This window comes from Anolis carolinensis, chromosome 3, assembly GCF_035594765.1.
Source record: "Anolis carolinensis isolate JA03-04 chromosome 3, rAnoCar3.1.pri, whole genome shotgun sequence".
NCBI lineage: Eukaryota > Metazoa > Chordata > Lepidosauria > Squamata > Dactyloidae > Anolis > Anolis carolinensis.
In genome coordinates, this window is record NC_085843.1 from 139,178,430 (window position 1) to 139,198,875 (window position 20,446).

Genomic DNA, 20,446 nt, shown 5'->3' on the forward strand with positions numbered 1-20,446 from the left:
CCCTATACTATTTAGATATTTTATTCACTATGGAAAAAATTCAATAAAATTATTATTTAAAAAAACCTCTAACCCCATCTACAGTGCTATATAAAATCTGGATTATCTGCTTTGAGCTAGATTATATGGCAGTATAGACTCATATAGGTAAAGGTAAAGGTTTTCCCCTGACGTTAAATCCAGTTGTGACTGACTCTGGGGGTTGGTGCTCATCTCCATTTCTAAGACAAAGAGCTGGCATTGTCCGTAGACATCTCCAAGGTCATGTGGCCGGCATGACTGCATTGGAGCGCCTTACCTTCCTGCCGGAGCGGTACCTATTGATCTACTCACATTTGCATATTTTTGAACTGCTAGGTTGGCAGAAGCTGGAACTAACAGCAGGTGCTCACTCCGCTCTCCGAATTTGAACCTGGAACCTTTCGGTCTGCAAGTTCAGCAGCTCAGCACTTTAACACACTGTACCACCAGAGGCTCCACAGACTCATATAATCCCGTTCAAATCATATGATGTGGATTCTCTGCTTTGATAATCTGGATTATATGGCAGTGTAGATCCAGCCTGTATCTTGTTGTGGGCTTCAGAACTGAAATATTCCGGACTTTACTTCTTGCTCTTTAAAAACTGAAACCAGAGTTTTCTTTTTCTCTTCTTTGTAAATCTAAGAACACTGATGCTATCCATCTTGCAAAGATATCATTCCCTGGGGAGTGTTTTTGGTATTGGAGATAGCGGCTGTTGTGGAAACATGGCTTTTGGAACGAGATTGGAAGAGATAACTGCCTTTCAACTCACCTTTAGAGCCTCGGTGAATGCAGATTTCAAAGCAGGTTGTGGGTGCTTCTGCTCAATATTCCCACGTTGTCATTCACAGGGAGTCAAAACTGTGAAACTTTTTGTTCAGAGCAGTATGTTGCAGATGGCTTTATATATCTTCATATGCATTCTTCTCAAAAGTAACCTCCCAAGCTCTAGTTTTTGTTATGTTTTTCTTGTAATGAACAAACGCCATTTGCTTAAACACACCAAAACAGTTAAGCAGATGCCTATGGGAAGTCAGCACACACACCTGAATGCTACAACACTCTTGCTTACGTTCTCCAGCAAATGGTACTCAAAGGCATATTGCATCTGACACTGGAAGTGATGAATTACCATTATGACTTTTCAATGTATGCTGTATCCACACTGCAGAGTTTGTGGCCATTTTACACACTTTAACTGCCACGACTCCATCCTATGGGATCCTGGCATTTCTACTTTGTTGTGGCAATAGAGATCTCTGATGGAGAAGGGTAAATATCTCACAAAACTACAAATTCCAGAATTCCATAGCACTGAGCCAAGGCATTCAATGTGATATCAAACTGTTCCAAATCTGTAGTGTAGATACAGCTGAAGGTAGGCTTAAACCTCCATTAATTTGCCTAGCACCATCTTTTAAATCCACTCAAGTTCTCTACCATTGCAATGGCCCCAGCTGTATAAAATCTACATTGAACTGGATCATATGGCAATGTGGATTGAGATAACCCAGTTCAAAGCAGATATTGTGGATTATATGGCTGTGTAAAAGGGTCCAATCTCGTGTGGTAGTGAATTCTACCATTCAGTTATGCAATATATGAAGAAGTACTTCCTTTTATCTACCAGTCAGGCATGTAGCCCGGGGGGGGGGGGGCGCTTGAGGGGCTTCACACCCCCCCCCCCCAAATTCTCAGGGTGGTCCACGAGAAGGCCTTACTTTTGTGCAGAGGAAGAGTTGCCTCTTAGAGGAGATGTAGACAGTGGTCCTCTCTCCTTGGAAAAACCTTCCAAAAAAGATGGGAAAATTCGAGCCTTACTACGATTTAGAGCATGTTCTGGAGACGAAAATCTGAGACATGTTATTAACTGCGGCAAAAATGCTACATACATAAGTCCCAAATACAGAATGAGATAATTTCAATCAGTTTCGGTTTAGTGACAGAAGAGATTGTTGCTAGAGTCAACAAGTCTGATTGCTTCTCCATTCTGGCTGATGAAACTATGGATGTATTAGCAACAGAGCAGCTTTCGTTATTTCTTCGCTATGTAGATTTAAAGGAAAAATTACCAGTCATCCGAGAAGATTTTATAGGATTTATACCCATATACGACCAATCGGCAGAAAATGTCACTAAAGTTATCCTATAAAAGTGCAACATATTGAAATTGGACATGAACAAGTGTGTCGGGCAGTGCTATGATGGAGTTGCCACCAAGGCTGGCCATCTAACTGGAGTTCAAACAAGAATTCGAGAAACATACCCCAAAGCAAGATATTTTCATTGTGCAAGTCATCGACTGAACCTTGCATTGAGTGATACATTTTCAAACTCTTCTGTCAGAAATTGTCTTAGAACAATAAAAGAAATAACAAATTTCTTCAGAAAGAGTTCAAGTGCTAACAATATTTTGCAGATTAATATTAGCGTTCATGTGCCAAAAACAAAGAAAAAAAGACTGACATGTTCAAGTGAGATTCGTTTCATTGAGAGGCATGACAGTGTATTGACATTTGTTGAACTATTTAAGCCAATTGTAGTTGCCTTAGAATAAATCTCAGAGAAACCATGGAAAATCTCTTCTTCAGCTTCAAACTTTTTGACTGCAATTGAAAAAAGTGATTTCATTGTTAGCTTGTTTGTTTGTGAAAACTCTTCAGCCTTACTTTGCTCCTATCCATTTTTCTTCAGGAAAAATGTCTTGATATGGCATCTGCCATAAACCACACTAAGGCACTATTAAAGTCTTTAGAAATTTTGAGAGCAGATGCAAAAGATCATTTTGTAAAACTCTTTGACTTAGCTAGAACAACATCTGAAAAAATATTTAAAAGCAACTTGATTCTTCCAAGGCAAAGTTCAAGACAGGTACATGGGGCAAATCCAGGGATTAATTCTGTAGAAGATTATTTCAGAGTTGCGGTGTTCATACTATGTGTCGATTCACTCATACAGAACATTACTGAAAGGTTCATGTCAAATGAAGACATTTTAACCAGTTTCCAGGTTCTCCTCCCTGGGTTTTCAGGTCTAGACAAAAGTTCACCATATGGAACAACTGTCAGAATACTTTGAAAATGATGCAGCACTTGCTGCCGTCAAGGCTGAGTACATAATGTGGTGTAATATTACAGCATCGATTAAGAAAGATACTGAGGTACTTAAAGTGTTGGAACTGTGTGACAAAACCTACTATCGGTCAATAAATTTCCTTTTGACTGTGTTAGCTACTCTACCAGTAACGACGTGCAGTGTGAAAAGATCGTTTTCAACCATGAAGAGAGTGAAAAGTGTATCTAGAAGTTTCATGACAGAGACTTAGTGGACTAGCAATGATTTCCATTTATCGGGACATCACTATCAAATCAGAAAAAGTAATTGACAAAATGTCCGGGGAGAAGAAAAGAAGACTGTTGCTGTAAAGTAAAAAATAAGTCAAAAAGTATTCTAAACATTTTGTTAATGAAAGTAAATAAATATCGTATATATTCAAAGATAAGCCCAGTTTTTCAGCCCTTTATATGAGCTGAAAAAGCCTCCTCCGGCTTATAATGGGGTCAAGGTCAAGGCCGGTAACGGAGCCTGCAGGCTATTGCTTGCAATATGTGATCTATTTCTCTCTTCTCCTCCCTTATCAGTGTGTTTTCTTTTGCGAAGACTCCCTTGCTCTTAATCAAGGGAATGTTTTGAAAAGAGAAAGATGCCCTTGCAAGTCAGGAAGAAGAAAAATATATATTCATTAATCTTATAAAAGCAGTTTCCCCTGTTAAACTCTCCTACAGATATATAGGCATTAACCCCTTGCAAGCTTTTGCAATCTCTATGTACTTTTATATTTGTATCTATCTATATACATTAATTTTATATATGAATTTTCCCCTCATATGTTTGCAGGTCTTTGCAAATCCTTTATACATATAGATCCATGTCCCTGTATATCTGTAGCCATATACATTATTTTTATATATGAATTTACCCTCATATGTTTGCAAGTCCCTGCAAATCCTATATAGATATAAATTGTCTATATAAAGAGAGATGTCTGGATAGGTATGAATATATTCTTACCTACCTATATATAGGGCTTGCAAATATTACAGGGGGGAAATGAACACACAAATATATATATAGACATGTCTAGATAGATATGAATATATATATATATATATAGTTTGCAAATATTGTAGGGGAAATGCTCACACACACACACACACACACACACACAGAGGGGATTTGCAAACGTTTCAGGGGAAAATGCATATGTGAAATTAGTATCTATAATTATAGATCTATATCTAGCTCTGCATTGTTTATATAAGCATTGAATGCTTGCCTGTTACTATGTTGGAAGCTGGCCTGAGTCCCCATGGGGAGATAGGGTGGGATTCAAATGAAGTTGTTGTTGTTGTTGTTATTATTATTATTATTATTATTATTATTATTATTATTATTATTATTATTATTAGGTTATGGTTGATACCATGTTGTTTTTGTTGTCCCTACTTTCCACTTATAGAGCTACTTTATTGTTTTTCTTTGAAATATGGTAAATATTCAAAAACATTTAACCTACTGATGCCTCGATTAATGAAATTTTATTGGTATCTATTTTTATTTTGAAATTTACCCATAGCTGCTGCATTTCCCACCCTTGGCTTATACTCGAGTCAATAAGTTATCCCAGTTTTTTGTGGTAAAATTAGGTGCCTCGGCTTATATTTGGGTCGGCTTATACTTGAGTATATACGGTAACATTTATTATTTAAACTGTTATGTTTATTCATATCATGATCTGATCACTGTGCTCAATATATCCCTGCTACCAGTATTCTTGTTTTCCACCATTCAGCTGCAGTTGACCAACACAGAGTTTAGTATTGTACTGAAAGAAATGTTTCTTCCTTTCTACCTCCTTTAACACATGGATGATTTTATTTGTATTTATTTTGCTATTTTCTATTTTCCTCCCCCCCCCCCCCCCCAATTCCAACTTTGTGAGTTTTGATTTGCTCTAAAAGTCGTTCCTATTCCAGCCGGTAAAATATTATGATATCTGGACATGATAAATCCTTATTAAATAGCATTCATGTTATGATGCCAATTCACTGATATTCAAAACAAGATAAATGGTACATACTTATCTTCTGGCAAGATTTTTTTTTATCTGATGCATTCTATTTGCTTGGCAGTTTAATGTTAATCTGATTTTGTTGGACACAATTGTTTTTATGGATTTTAAAAACTTCTTGTATTTTATTTTTATGCTATTGCTTTCTTATTTTCATGGAGATTTATCTAAGCCATCTTTATACTTTCTTGCTTGATATGGAATGGCAGATGTAACATGTGAATGTTAGTAGAAAAAAGTTAATAGACTGAACTAATTAATACTAAATTAATTTTAAAAGGTAAAGGTTTTCCCCTGACATTAAGTTTAGTCATGTCCCTCTCTGGGGGTTGGTGCTCATCTCCATTTCTAAGTTGAAGAGCCGGCGTTGTCCGTCGACACCTCCAAAGCCATGTGGCCAGCATGACTACATAAAGCGCCGTTATCTTGTAGAATTAAATTTGTGCGACTTGATTATGTTTAGACAGGTGTATCTTTGAGATAAAAAGTGTTTCATAAACCAAATGACAAAAATTGTATTACAGTAGAGTCTCACTTATCCAACATAAACGGGCCGGCAGAATGTTGGATAAGTGACTATGTTGGATAATAAGGAGGGATTAAGGAAAAGCCTATTAAACATCAAATTAGGTTATGATTTTACAAATTAAGCACCAAAACATCATGTTATACAACAAATTTGACAGAAAAAGTAGTTCAATACGCATTAATGCTATGTAGTAATTACTGTATTTACGAATTTAGCACCAAAATATCATGATGTAGTGAAAACATTGACTACAAAAATGCGTTGGATAATCCAGAACGTTGGATAAGCGAGTGTTTGATAAGTGAGACTCTACTGTACGTTTTTAAGATATTTGGGGTGGGATATTTTGTCATTACTTAAAATTGTTTTTAAGTGTCTCTACAACTTTCTCAACTCCTGCAGATGTCATATTCTATTTATTTATTCTAGTTTCAGTAATTTGGATTTTTCATTATTTTTAGAAATGAGGTAGCAGATCATTAACTGCTAACATTACTGTCTAATAACCCAGTTGATTCCATTGGTAAATAGAATCCTGAGTAAATAGAGTGTTGGAACCCAAATCTTGTAATTCTTCACTGACAAGGAACTAACAGAAAGCAATAAATCGCTTTACAAAAATCTAAGGGAATTAGTCCTTAAGGATAGAACCATCTGGTTAAGGTTGCCAGGCAGACTTTTTTATGGGGTGGGGACAGGGGGAGCATTTTTCATGTGACACGCTTGAGGGCTAGAGGTGACACACTAGTGTGCCATGACACACAGTTTGGAAAGCTCTAAGTTAGTTGCAGACATGAGAGGTACTGAAAATGTAACCCTTTTTTTTTTACAGATTGTATGCCAAAGAGATGCATACTAAATGTAAATTAGGCCAGTATTTATTTGCAAAATTCTGAAAAACCCTGTTTAGTTTTATCATACTGGAAGATGAAAGATATTGGCTTTTTGGTATGTTTTCAATCCAGAAAAAGCTTAGAAGTTCTTAGGCATCCATACCGTAATTACTAACATATACAAACTGTAGGATAATGCTGCACTGTAATCTATTTAGATGTATCAATGTAAACTATTATGCAGGTATACAAAAAGAATTTAACTGACAGCTACACACTGTCAACTTTAAAGGAGGTCGTGATGTTTCATAATCAGTTATATAATTTCTATTGGTAGTAAACATCATTATTCAACCTTTTTTTAGGGGAAACAATTGCATGTGCTAAAAACAACAACACTGACTCAAATATCCTAAAAACACCAGATCCCATCTGACCTTGGAAAGTAAGCATTTCCATTCTTAGATAGGTGCTGCAGGCTACATTTCAGAGGATGGAACTGGCAAAACCGCCTCCGAGTATTCCCTACCTAAGAAAACCCCATGTAATGAATGGGGTCACTGTAAGTTGACAGGTGACTTGAAGGCATACACACACAAATATCAACTGCTTTTGCCTTTGCTATGTATGGAAAGGATGAGTCATGCAGGTGCAAATATTGAAAACACAACGGCAAGACCCATGGTTAAAGGGGAAGGAGAAGGCAAGGCAACACATAGCCGCAACATCAGACACAGATTCTGGTATCGGGCAACCTGCTTGCTGTCTGATGAAGCTGCAGGACAGCAGGAATTGGATTGGGATTCCAGATGTGTGTAAACCACTGTCAGTTCGCCCTAGCAATTGGGCAGTAAGCTGATCTAACATTCCCAAAACTGCTGGCTAACTGAGAGTCTACAATAATAGAAATACATGGATTTACTTATTTCTCTCTTCTCTCCAAATCTGAAGACCCATGATATATTTTAACCAAATTGTTTTGCAATTTAGGATTTTAAATCTTTAGTTAAGTCTTAGTAATCTGCAGCAACAGAAGATATTTTAAGGAGGGTCCATGGTAAAGAAAAGGTTAAAAAATCACTGACTTAATAGATTGAGTTCCCCCCCCAGAAGTTTTGTCTTTGATGGAGGAAGTCTATATATTTCCCACAGGTTCTCAGGGGCAGAAAACTTGTTCTCTGAACGCATACACACATGCTGTAGTGAATGATCCAGGGAGGTTCCTTTATACCGTGATGTGGAATTTCTTATTAAAGTGTAACACTTTATACTTAAGTTTCGTTAAACTTCTCAACAGACATTTACCCTGTTTCCCCTAAAATAAGACATCCCCAGAAAATAAGACCTAGTAGAGGTTTTGCTGAATTGCTAAATATAAGGCCTCCCCCGAAAGTAAGACCTAGCAAAGTTTTTGTTTGGAAGCATGCCCACCAAACAGAACACCAGAGCATGCAGATTGGTAAATGTACAACGTAAGAGTGTTGTACAAGGAAATATTGGTAGTAACAAGAAATTATTGATAGGATTCACAGTTTGTCTGGTTATGCTGGTTTGTGATGACAACTACTGTACAGTATATAATCAATGTTCATTTTTTGTTCAACAATAAAAGTGAATTCTTCTTCATGGAAAAATAAGACATCCCCTGAAAATAAGACCTAGTGCATTTTTGGGAGCAAAAATTAATATAAGACACTGTCTTATTTTCGGGGAAACATAATGTACCATAATAACTACTGGATTGACCTCTCACCCCCCCTCCCCGGCTGCTATTTTAATACAGTATTGACTTTAGCCTGTACTTTTAATTCTAAGATACAACAGAAGCTAGCCTGGGAATGCATGTAAACAACAAAACTACCCTGGGTGCTGACATTTGAAGTCCACCTGCCTTGTAAAAAGTGTTTTCAGAGGTAACTTAGGAATTCCTTGGCTGATATCCTTTGTTTTCCAGGAGATGGGATGAAGTACCCAAGGTAAGTTGGTAGAAACAGCAAGAAGTATTTATTTATTTATTTATAGTATTTATATTCAGCCCTTCTCACATCGAAGGGGACTCAATGCAGATCACAATGTACACATACATGGCAAACATTCGATGCCATATGAACATGGAGACAGAGACACAGAGGCAATTTAACATACTCCAGATTCCAGCTTACTGGGGGTATGCTCGATTTCGGCCACAGGGGGAGCAGCTGCTTCATCATCCAGTGTGGCACCGAGTCCTTGATGGATACTTCCTCATTCCAAACACTGCTGGACAATTTTTATGGTGTCGTAAATTAGTTAAATTAGCCTCCCCGCATAAGTGGTACCAAAATTTCCTATTTGACAGATGCAACTATTTTTCGGGTTGCTTAGGTCAACAACGAGCAGGGCTATTTTTTCATGGTCAGGTGCTCACTCCAACACGGGCTGGCTTCGAACTCATGACCTCATAGTCATAGTGATTTATGCAGCTGGCTACTAACCAGTTGCGTCACAGCCCGGCCCTCCACAGTATCTCAATTTGCTGTCAATTGTTTAATGTGCTGTTATTCTTCTGTGTCTCCTTTGATTAGGCACAGAGGAAGAGGAGTATGCAACAACATTTTAATACAAATTTTAAAGCAAAGTCCCTGGGGGGCCCTTGGGCCAAATAGAGCATTTCATGGTTGTTGTATGTTTTCCGGGCTGTGCGGCCATGTTTCTAGAACATACAACAACCCTGTGATCCTGGCCATGAAAGCCTTTGACAACACAGAGCATTTCATATTTCTGAATGAAGACATTTATGATTTCCATGCTCTTTCAAAAGCTCATGAATGGATCCATTTTACTCATTCAATAATCTCTCTGTATAAAGGCAACTTTTTCATTAGGGGAAAATCAGAGCTGGGTGTCCTAAAGAGAAATGCATTAGGTCATAACTTGAATATTTCAGTCTTTTTGAAATCAGTACCAGTTGCTCTTGGTTGTATTATGTTGCTTGACTTCCATCGTAGGAGACACTGAATGGCTTGTTGGAAATTATCACTGATCACGGCATAAATCAATAAATTGCAGCATGTATTCATGGCAGCCATCGGTTTGGAGACAACATACATAGCATGAACATGGGTCTCAACATCACACCTCACTCGGTGTATTCTTAATTCAATCTGAATTATTCTAAAGACATGGAATGGTAGGAAGCACACATAAAAGACTAACAGAAGTAGAAAGGCAAGGTTGCGAGCCTTTCGTTTATAACGGTTTTGAGTGTGGAGTCCTGTTGCCAAGGTATAGATTATGGCAATGTAGCAGAGAGATACAGTTATTAAAGGCAAGAAGAAGGCTAAGCCACTTAAAAGCCAGACATACCACCTGATAACATCCACATCATCAGAACGAGAGAGTTCAAGACACATAGATTTGTTCTCGTGGTTTTTTGGGGTAATAAAATAGTTGATAGGGCTCACAGCTAACAGTGAAATTAGCCAAGATGCACAACATGCCACAATAACCCATCCCTTTTTTCGAACAAGGACACACCGTATTGGGTGGACAATTGCAAAGTATCGGAAGATGCTGAAGCAGGTTAAAAAGAGTATGCTGCTGTACAGATTGAACTGGAAGGTGAAGCGGATGAACTTGCACAGGAAATCTCCGAAAACCCAGTGTTCTCCATTGGCGTAGTAGTGAATCAGGAAAGGAAGGCTAATTAAGTACAGTAGGTCTGTGCAGGCCAAGTTGAACATGATAACAGTGCTGCTTTTCCAGGGCCTCATCTTGAAAGTATACACCCACAGTGCCATAATGTTGCCCAGGAAGCCAATGAAAAAGATCACACCATAAAAGGCCGGCAGGTAGGATTTCATGAATGCATGGATGTCATCAGTGCAATTTACATGAACGGCTTCATCATAACTTGGCAGTGTGTTGGTCAAATTTGCTGTAGACACCTCTGTGTTTGTTGATATCATTGTGAGGCTTTAGAGAAAGAGAAAAAGGAAGGCAGTATTAGTTTGGCATACATGAGTTTAGATCTCTGGTTCCCAATATGGGGCAATTTGAGATTGAGTTATCAGCATTGAGTCTTTGCATTTCTTATGGTTCTAGGGGCCTCATATATAGTATAGAAATATATATTGTGACACATACATTTTAAACATTAAAATCAGAATGGACAATGATGACAATGAAGAGGGGGAAAGGCCAAAAATAGAGAGGGGGTGGGGTGAGAGTATAGAGTTAGCTAAAAAGGGCATGAGCACAGAAGAGTGAGGCCACTTTCATGCTAAACCCTCTCAGTGGTCTTGCAACATTACAAGCTATACAAAAATTATTTATTTATTTATTTGCAGTATTTATATTCCACCCTTCTCACCCCAAATGGGACTCAGGGCGGATCACAATATACATATACATGGCAAACATTCAATGCTATTAAACAAATGACATATATAGATGACCACATATAGACAGACACAGAGGCAATTTTATATTCCAGCTTCTGGCTTCATGAGGGTAATGCTCGATTCCGGCCACAAGGGGAGCTGCTGCTTCATCATTCACTGTGACACCAAGTCCTTGATGGAGTACTTCCTCATCTTCCGCACACTGCTGTAGATTTTATGGTGTCATAAATTAGTTAAATTAGCCTCCCCGCAAAAGCGGTACCTAAATTCCTATTTGACAGATGCAACTGTCTTTTGGCTGCATATGTCAACAGCAAGCTGGACTATTAATGGTCAGGAGCTTAACCTGACCCGGGTTGGCTTCGAACTCATGACCTCTCTTGGTCAGTAGTGATTTATTGCAGCTGGCTACTAACCAGCTGCACCATATTAAAATGACTTTTTGTTCTGCATATGAATGTAGCAAGAAATCTTTGAAAAATTCCAAAACATCATTATTACTTTCATAGGTAAGTCAATATTTTTGTATGAAAAAACAAACCATAACAAGATTATCAGCCGTAAGAAAATTAACATCCGGTGACTGGATATTCTCACATATATACGCAGTGAAGTTGGACACTTAAATTACCCTGAATTTGATGCAGAATACTCAAATCAATGTGTTCTTTTACTTTTCTCTTTCATTGATGCCACACTCTTTGTAATCTTGTTTAGACCAAGTTAATAGCCTTTTCGGCTTCCTCCGCGTGGACAGGAGTTCACCTTTTGAATAATAAGAATTATATGTCCTGGTGGTGGGGAGCATCAGGATTTTAGAGATGCTTAGGTGGGGCATGGCCAAAAAAAAGGTTGGGAACCACTGGTTTTGACACAGTGAATTCAGATCCATTGAACTCAATGGGACTTAATTTAAATCTGGGTCAGACCTAATCTGTTCAGCTATTTTGTGATAGGGTCGTGATACATGAAAAGAGAGAGAGATTACTATTATGGGGAGTTTTCATTTTAATCTCTTGCCATTCTTATTCTGAGCCTTTCATTACAGAATTTCTTCAGTATAATGTTATTGGCTTTCACTTTATGGCACAATAATCATAGCTGAATAATCAATCATGGACTCTCTACACATAACATAATTTTAAACAATTTCTGAGGAAAGATTTTCCCTATGTAATTCAAAAATGTATGCACTTTTGTTATTTTAATTTTGTGTATGTTGACTTTTTTCAACATACTTTTGTCAAGTTTTCGGATGCCCAACATTCAAGCTTTTATGCACATGTTAACAACTAGATCTGTGATACCATTGAGGCTGCCGTATTTAGTAGAGCTATGCAGCACTTTTGGCTAAATCCCAAGCAACAAAGGGAATTTGCCTGATTTGTACCAATGTATACAAATTCTGGACTGGATTAGATTTGCCCAGTGCTGGAATAGAGAGGCATAGAAAATTCCCAGCAGTCAGAAAGTAGGAGTAAGATCGTAGGCATCTCTAGAAGAGATGGGTATGAGGAGTATGGGGCAATGTGTGGGTAGTTCCCAGTGTCAGTCCAGATCACCAAATGCCTTAAGGGTGGAATTGTGACACAGAGCAGTTGGACCGCTATAAAAGCATTGTCTTCTCACTCCTATTTCCTTATGTGTTGTCATTGAATCTCATCAGTTGGACTGAAAGAACAAAGTAAAATGCACCTTCTCTTTAATTAGGCTGTTATTTCATCAACATCTATCATTATCCCATGTCTTGGTAAAACATTAATAGATTTTATTGTCTAATACTCTAGTGCAGTGATTCTCAACCTGTGGGTCCCCAGGTGTTTTGGCCTACAACTCCCAGAAATCTCAACTAGTTTACCAGCTGTTAGGACAATGCTAGGAAAAAGGAAATAATTGCCAGGGGAGGAAATAGGATACTTTACAGGTGCCAAACAAAAAACAAAGAATTTGCAATTACAGTAGAGTCTCACTTATCCAAGCTAAATGGGCCGGCAGAAGCTTGGATAAGCAAATATCAGATTGGATTTGATTTTCATTGTTTTAGACTAGTGATTCCCAAACTGTAGTCCCTCCAACATTTTGGACTTCGACTCCCAGAATTGCTGAGTACTGACCAAAATGGGAGATTAAATCCAAAGCATGAGGAGGACTACAGTTTGGGAATCGTTGATTCCAGTCAGGATGTGTGTAATAGACAGTTCTAATATTTAGTGGCCCTATTCATTATTTTCATATTTCATTCTTGGTTGTACCTTTTAGACTGCTAAGTGACCAGAGTTCTTCTCATGAAGGACTATATAGAAAAGTATAAAATATATAGATTGGAATAATGTAGAAAAACAAGATAAAATAGTACTAAAAATAACTAAATACTAAAATAAATTATTATTATTATTATTATTATTATTATTATTATTATTATTATTATTATTATTATTATTATTATTACATCATTTCTACCCCGCCCTTCTCACCCATCAGGGGACTCAGGGCTGCTTACAGTATACATCAAAAACACAGTTTACATCAGATTAAAAGTCTTCCAAGATTAAAAAATTACAATAAAATTAAAATATACATTTAAAAACCTGTGTAATTGTACATTTAAATATACATTTCAGGCGCTTTTGTCCAGGTGGGGGGTCTGTCAATGAGTCATATATTCATATTGCAATTCTGCTGCTACTCGTGCTTAAATGCCTGCTCCCATAACCACATTTTTATTCCCTTTCGGAAAGACAAGAGCGAGGGAGCCTGTCTAATTTCGTTTGGGAGGGCGTTCCATAGGTGGGGGGCCATCACTGAAAAGGCCCTGTCCCTCATCCCCGCCAGCCGTACCTGTGAGGCTGGCGGGACCGAGAGCAGGGCCTCCCCGGAAGATCTTAGATTCTGTGATGGGTCATAGCGGGAGACACGTTCGGACAAGTAAGCTGGGCCGGAACCGTTTAGCGCTTTATAGGCTAAAGCCAGCACTTTGAATTGTGCTCGGTAGCTGATCGGCAGCCAGTGGAGCTGATGTAGCAGAGGAGTGGTACGCTCCAGTTAACAGCATGGCAGCCTCCCGTTGGACTAGTTGAAGCTTCCGAACAGTCTTCAAAGGCAGCCCCACAAAGAGTGCATTGCAGTAATCTAGTCAGGATGTAACAAGAGCGTGGACCACCGTGGTCAGGTCCAGCTTCCCAAGGTACGGGCATAGCTGGCGCACAAGTTTTAATTGTGCAAAGGCTCCCCTAGCCACCGCCGAGACCTGGGGCTCCAGGCTCAACAATGCTTGTAGGATCACCCTCAGACTGCGCACCTGCGCCTTCAGGGGGAGTGTGACCCCATCCAGAACAGGCTGTAACCCTATACCCTGTTCGGCTTTCCGACTGACCAGGAGGACCTCTGTCTTGTCTGGATTCAATTTCAATTTGTTGGCCCTCATCCAGCCCGACACAGCGGCTAAACACCGGTTCAGGACCTGGACAGCCTCCTTAGTGACAGGTGGAAAGGAGTGACAGAGCTGGACATCATCTGCATAGAGATGACACCGGACCCCGAAACTCCTGATGATCTCCTGATGATAAATAAAGTCAGTAGTAAAATAAAATAGTGCTAAAATATTAAAGCAGTGAAAATATTATCTAAATGCCTGGGAAAATTAAAGGCATTCAACTTGTGCTGAAAATACAGTAATGCAGGCATTCCTTAAGCATTCCTTTCAAGGATGCTGCTACTTGAAGGGCCTTCTATCTCTTGTAATCCCCCATGTATCCTTATCTAGAGGATGGCCTTAGGATCTAAAGGCAGACATAAGCCCAAACTTGCAAAAAAGTAGTTTTTGATATAGCTACAGATAACTATGTTATGTCAGCTCCACTGGTTGCCAGTTAGCTACCGATTAAAATTCAAAGTGCTGGCTTTGGCCTATAAAGCTCTAGATGGCACCGGCCCGATCTACCTGTCCAAATGCATCTCCTTCCATGAACCACCGTGGAGATTAAGATCTTCCAGGGAGGCCCTGCTCTCTGTCCCGCCACTGTCACAGGTGAGATTGGAAGGGACGAGAGAGAAGGCCTTTTCAGTGATCGCCCCTCAACTATGGAACTCCCTCCCAGGCAAAATTAGATCAGCCCCCTCTCTCCTGTCCTTCAGAAAGATAGTAAAAACTTGGCTTAAATAGGAAATTTAACCCTGCTGACTGGAACTTGGCATCGCTGACCTGAGATGGTTTTAAACAATTGATTTTAAATGGAGATAACTGTATTTAATGTGTATGTATTTATAGCTTATTTTATGTTCCTGCATTGAATGCTTGCTGTATATATGTTGTGCTCCGCCCTGAATCCCCTTTGGGGAGAGAAAGGCGGAAAATAAATGTTTTAAATAAATAAATTAATTAATTAATAATAGCAGACAACATATCAGATAAAGTCTCTCTTCTCTGCAGTTCAAAAATCACATTTTAGACTATAGTTCCCAGAATTCTCTATCCAACATCATTATGGCTAGAGGAATTCTTCAAATGATGGTTCAACAAGTAATGTTTCTCAAGTTTTTCCCTCATACAGGATGGAATCCTTCTTCTAAATCACTATGATTTCTTCACATGCAGATTACAACTAAATGTTTCTTACTACCTTGCTTCTTGCATGAGCCATAAAGTCTTCACTTGTATTTCAAATGAAATGATCCTTACTATTATGCAGTCCTATAGTACTGCGGATACACTATACTTTAAAATCCGCATTGACTTTAGGGCTGGGCTTTGCACATTATTTTTATGCTGATTTTATACTTTACAGTCAAATGGGGTATTATAAACAAGTTCCAGCTTGGCTTTAGACATTAACTTTCTGTGGATCATTTTAACATCAGAAAATTCAGTGTACCTGTCAGTTGTGTGGATCCTTTCTGCTGCTCTTCATGATCCAGCCCAAAGGGCAACTGATTCAAAGACAGTCAGCAATGGCTGGATTGCAAGGAGTCAGTTCTGAGATTATATCGATATCTGTTTCCAGGATTGCTGAAAAGACATAAAGCATGCTCTGTAATCTAGAAGGGGAGGAGATCTACCCAGTGTTAACTTCTGTACAAACTGGTGGAACTCTACATGTTTGTTTCTAGTTTTTCCTTTCCCACCCTTAGCAGCAGAAACTGCTCTCAGCCTGTCTTATTCGGTTTTCGAATGTCTGCCAGGCCATGTCTCTTGGGGGAAAGGTGAGTAAGCTTTTCCTAAAGAGGAAAATAAGCTGTGCAGAAAACATTTTTATCACAGGCTGGCCCTACCAGTGTCTGTATCAGGAGTCAGATGCCAGGGGTGATGTAGGGTCCTTCCACACAGCCATATAACTCAGAAAATTAAGGCAGGAAATCCCACAATATCTGCTTTGAACTGGGTTATCTGAGCCCACACTAGCATATATTTCAGTTCTAAAAAATCTAAAAATCTAAAAATAAATAAATATTCCAGTTCAAAGGAGATAATGTGGTATTTTATTCAGCTGTGTGGAAGGGGTCGTAGAGCTGCCAGATAGAGCTCTGTGTGCCATGGAGCCTGCCATGTACTTCTGAAAGCTTGCCTGCTGCTCTCAGATACCCTTGTGGATGTTGATTTGTCAACACTATCTTCTGACCTTCCTGTGATATAAGTACTGTTGAGGACTCAAAAGAGTAAATCCTGTGCAGTTCACGGTACAACCTGCCTAGAAGGTCATTGCGTTCAGTGGACTATATCCTCAAGTCAATGTATGTATTGTTGCACCCCATGGCGTTAATTCTATCCAGATATTTTTCGGCTCTTAAACATTAGGGGCACTTTGTTTCCAGAACTGCTGCAGAAGCATTGGTGCAGAATAATTGCCCAAGAGCAGGGCTAAAGGTTTTGTAGGCCTTTTGAGCTAGAAAGAGGAGCCATTGATTTCAAGAATAGTTTGGCAGCTTGTGCTTTCACATCTTCTCAGAGATACTTATGTGTGCCCTGCAGTATCAATTTAGTTAATGACTAGAACTGGATAAATCACAGCAGTGGAAGTAAGCAAAGCATGCTCATTTACCCATCACAGATCTTTGTGTTTTCACTCAACATCCCACTCTAGGGATGACATCCATACATTGAAATCCCTTTTGATTGATTACTTTCAGTTATTTTAGCTGTCTTAGCTATTCCTTTCAATTAAGGTAGCTTTAAACATATTCCTTTGATTTTGAAGGTACAGGCATGGATAATTCTGCCTTCTGCGGAGAGTGCTCACATCTGTTGAGTCCAACTTACAATGTTTCAATGTGCTTCCTTCCTACTTCTTTTCTAAATGCATCTTGGCTCTTTGTATAATGATTTATATTTGTTTCCCTGTTTTCAGTATTATTCTCTTCTCTACTTTTATCTCATGTATATCAGTTTGCCTCTCTACAATGTCAGCATTAGTGTGTGTTTTATATATATATTTTTTTTAATCTTTTATTTATGCTTTTAACATGTACATAAAATGAAAAAACATAAGAAGAACATAATGGAAAGAAAAAGAAAAGAAAAAGAAAAAGAAAAAAAAAAATAAGACGAGCAAGACCCATTACCACTTCCAGCTCCTCTGCATTGTCTTATAAATCAGCCTTAGAACATTTATTATTTTTGGCGTACCGTTCTATGTAACTTGAAGTCTAAGAATTCCTGTGTCATCACAGTTCTGTGTTATTTCCTAACAGATATTGACTAAGTTTGTTCCAGTCCGTCCCTTGCCTTGGCGAGATGTTCTTTGATACTTTCTGTGTTAATAAATCCATATTTTTGATGTCGATTAATTTCAGTGTCCATTTCTCTATTGTAGGAATTTCTTGCGTTTTCCATGCTTTGGCAATACATAACCTGGCCGCTGTTGTCATGTATATAAAAAGTTTTTCCGTGTTGGAGTCCATGTGAAAATCAACCATACCTAGTAGAAAATAATCTGGTTTTGTGTTAAGTTTGATTTGCAATATTTTCTCAATTTCTTTCCTTATTTCTAGCCAGAACTTTTTTATTTTTTTACATCTCCACCACATATGCATGAAGTCTCCATTATGTTTTTGGCATTTCCAGCACCTCCCGTCTCCTTTTCCCTTGCTAAACTTTGCAAGTCTTTCTGGGGTGAGATACCATCTATAGAAGACCTTAAACCAGTTTTCCCTAATTTCCATTGCATATGTGAGCTTTTGGTTCTTCATCCATATCTTTTCCCAGTCTGAAAACAAAATCGTATGACCTAATTCTTGAGCCCATTTTGTCATTACCGTTTTTACCTGGTTATCTTCTGTATCCCATAGCAGTAATTGTTGATATAATGTTTTTATTATTTTTGTTTCTATTTTTAAAACCCTGTCCCAGCATGTTTCCTTTAATTCAAAGCCTATTCTTCTGTCCTCTAGGAAAATACCTCTTATTTGCCAATAGTTAAGCCATGTTAGTGTGGGATCGATTTCTTTTATCTCTTCGTATGTTTTAAGATTAACTTCTTGGTTTTCTATTCTTAATATTTGCCTATAGGTCAACCAGGTTTCCCTTGGTAATTCTCTCATGTGCTCCGCTTCAAGGGGGGAGCACCACATTGGAACTTTTTTATAGAATTTTATTTTATACTTCTCCCAAGTTCCTATGAGTGCGGCTCTTAGGAAGTGGTTTTTAAAATTTCTTTCTTTTATGGGTTTCTCTCTACATAAGTAACTGTGCCACCCTTTCCTTAGATCTTGACCTTCCAGGGCTAATGTTTTCCTTTTGTTTAAGGTGGACCAGTCCTTGACCCAGCTCAGGGCAGCAGCATCGTAATAAAGCTGGAGGTCCGGAAGGCCCATCCCACCTCTCTTGGGGGTGTCCTTTAAATTTTTGAACCCTATCCTTGCTTTTTTCCCTTCCCATATAAATTTCTGAATATCCTTCTGCCACTCTGCTATAATCTTTTTGGATCTTAGAATTGGTAAGTTCTGAAATAAAAAATTTACTTCAGATAATATCTTCATTTTTACTATGGCAATCCTCCCAAGAAGCGACAGTTGTAAGAATCTCCAGTTCTTCATTTTTTCTTTTATCTCTTTCCACTTCTTCTCGTAGTTGTTTTTAAAGAGTTGGGCATTACTTGAAGTTATTTCTATCCCTAGGTATCTGATTTTTTTTACCACTTCTAAACCTGTGACCCTTTGAAGTTTCTCTTTTCTTTTATGTGGCATATTCTTGGTTAAGATCTTGGTTTTTTCTTTGTTTATTTTTAGTCCTGCTACTTCTCCAAAATTCCGAATAACCTCCCACCATTTGTCAAATTGGTCTATTGGGTCTTCAATTAAACATACTAGGTCGTCGGCAAAGGCACGTATTTTGTAACTGTAATTTTTGGTTCGAAGGCCCTTCAGTTCTTTGTTTTTTCTTATAGCGTTCAGAAGAACCTCTATTGTCAAAATAAATAGGGAAGGGGACAGGGGGCATCCCTGCCTTGTCCCTTTATTTACATTTATGGTGTCAGATGCCTGGCCATTTATTATAACCCTTGCTGTTTGTTGAGAGTAGATAGTTTTTATGGCGTTCGAAAAGTAGAATCCGGCATCCATTTCCCTCAAGATTTCAAACATAAAAAACCAGTTGACATTATCAAACGCCTTCTCGGCGTCTAGGAATAGGAGGGCTATCTCCTTCTGGTTGTTCTTATCATAGTATTCTATAACATTTAGTATATTTCTTATGTTTTCCTTCATTTGCCTGCCGGGTAGGAAGCCAGATTGTTCCTCACCTATTATGTCTTTTGATACCTCTTTTAACCTATCTGCTAAGATGCTGGCGAAGATCTTATAATCTGAGTTCAGAAGCGATATTGGTCTATAATTCTTGACCTGCGTATTATCGGCCTTACCTTTAGGTATGACTACTATGTTGGCATTGTTCCATGTTTGCGGAACTTTCCCTTCTTCCAGAATTTTGTTCATAACTTTCTGCAATGGTTTGATAAGAATATCCTGAAATGTTTTATAGTATAACATTGAGAACCCATCAGGTCCTGGTGCCTTGTTTGAGGGGAGTTTTTTAATTGCTCTACTTATTTCTTCTTCCCCGATCTTCCTATTTAACTTTTCTCTTTGCTTTTCCGAGATCTTTGGGATATCCTGTCTCCCTATGTATTGCGTAACATTTTCTTCGGCAATCCTGTCCGCTTTATATAGTTTCTCAAAGAAGGAAGTAAATTGTTGACCTATCTCTTTATTACTATGGTATGTTTTCCCATCCTCCTGTATTTTGTTGATATATTGTGCCTGCTTTTTTTTGTTTATTTTTCTGGCCAACCATCTCCCTACCTTGTTCGCGTTTTCGAAATGATGTTGTCTAACGAATCTTAACTTCTTTGCCATATCCTCAACCAGTAACGTTTCTAATTGTTTTTTAACAATATCTAAACTGAACTGAGTCTTCTTGTCCTTAGCGTTGTTTTTGAGTATTTTCTCTAGCCTGGCTATTTCTCCTTCTATCCTCTGGCGTTCCATTCTCCTTGTCTTGTTTTTCCTGGCCCCTTGTTGAATTATCTGCCCTCTTATATAGGCTTTGCTGGCATCC

The 20,446-nt window shown here is 38.4% G+C and overlaps 1 protein-coding gene across 1 annotated transcript; it reads right to left on the reverse strand.

The window, feature by feature from the left end:
- Positions 1-8,516: 8,516 nt before the first annotated feature.
- Positions 8,517-10,464, reverse strand: LOC100559920 (2-oxoglutarate receptor 1). The gene has a single exon (XM_003218671.4). The coding sequence runs from the start codon at positions 10,462-10,464 to the stop codon at positions 9,424-9,426; it is 1,041 nt and encodes a 346-aa protein (XP_003218719.1). The 3' UTR covers positions 8,517-9,423.
- Between the last annotated feature and the right edge of the window lie 9,982 nt (positions 10,465-20,446).

Bases quoted from the DNA above. Each gene is read 5' to 3' on its own strand.
- LOC100559920 (XM_003218671.4), bottom strand. From the start codon at position 10,464: ATGATATCAACAAACACAGAGGTGTCTACAGCAAATTTGACCAACACA.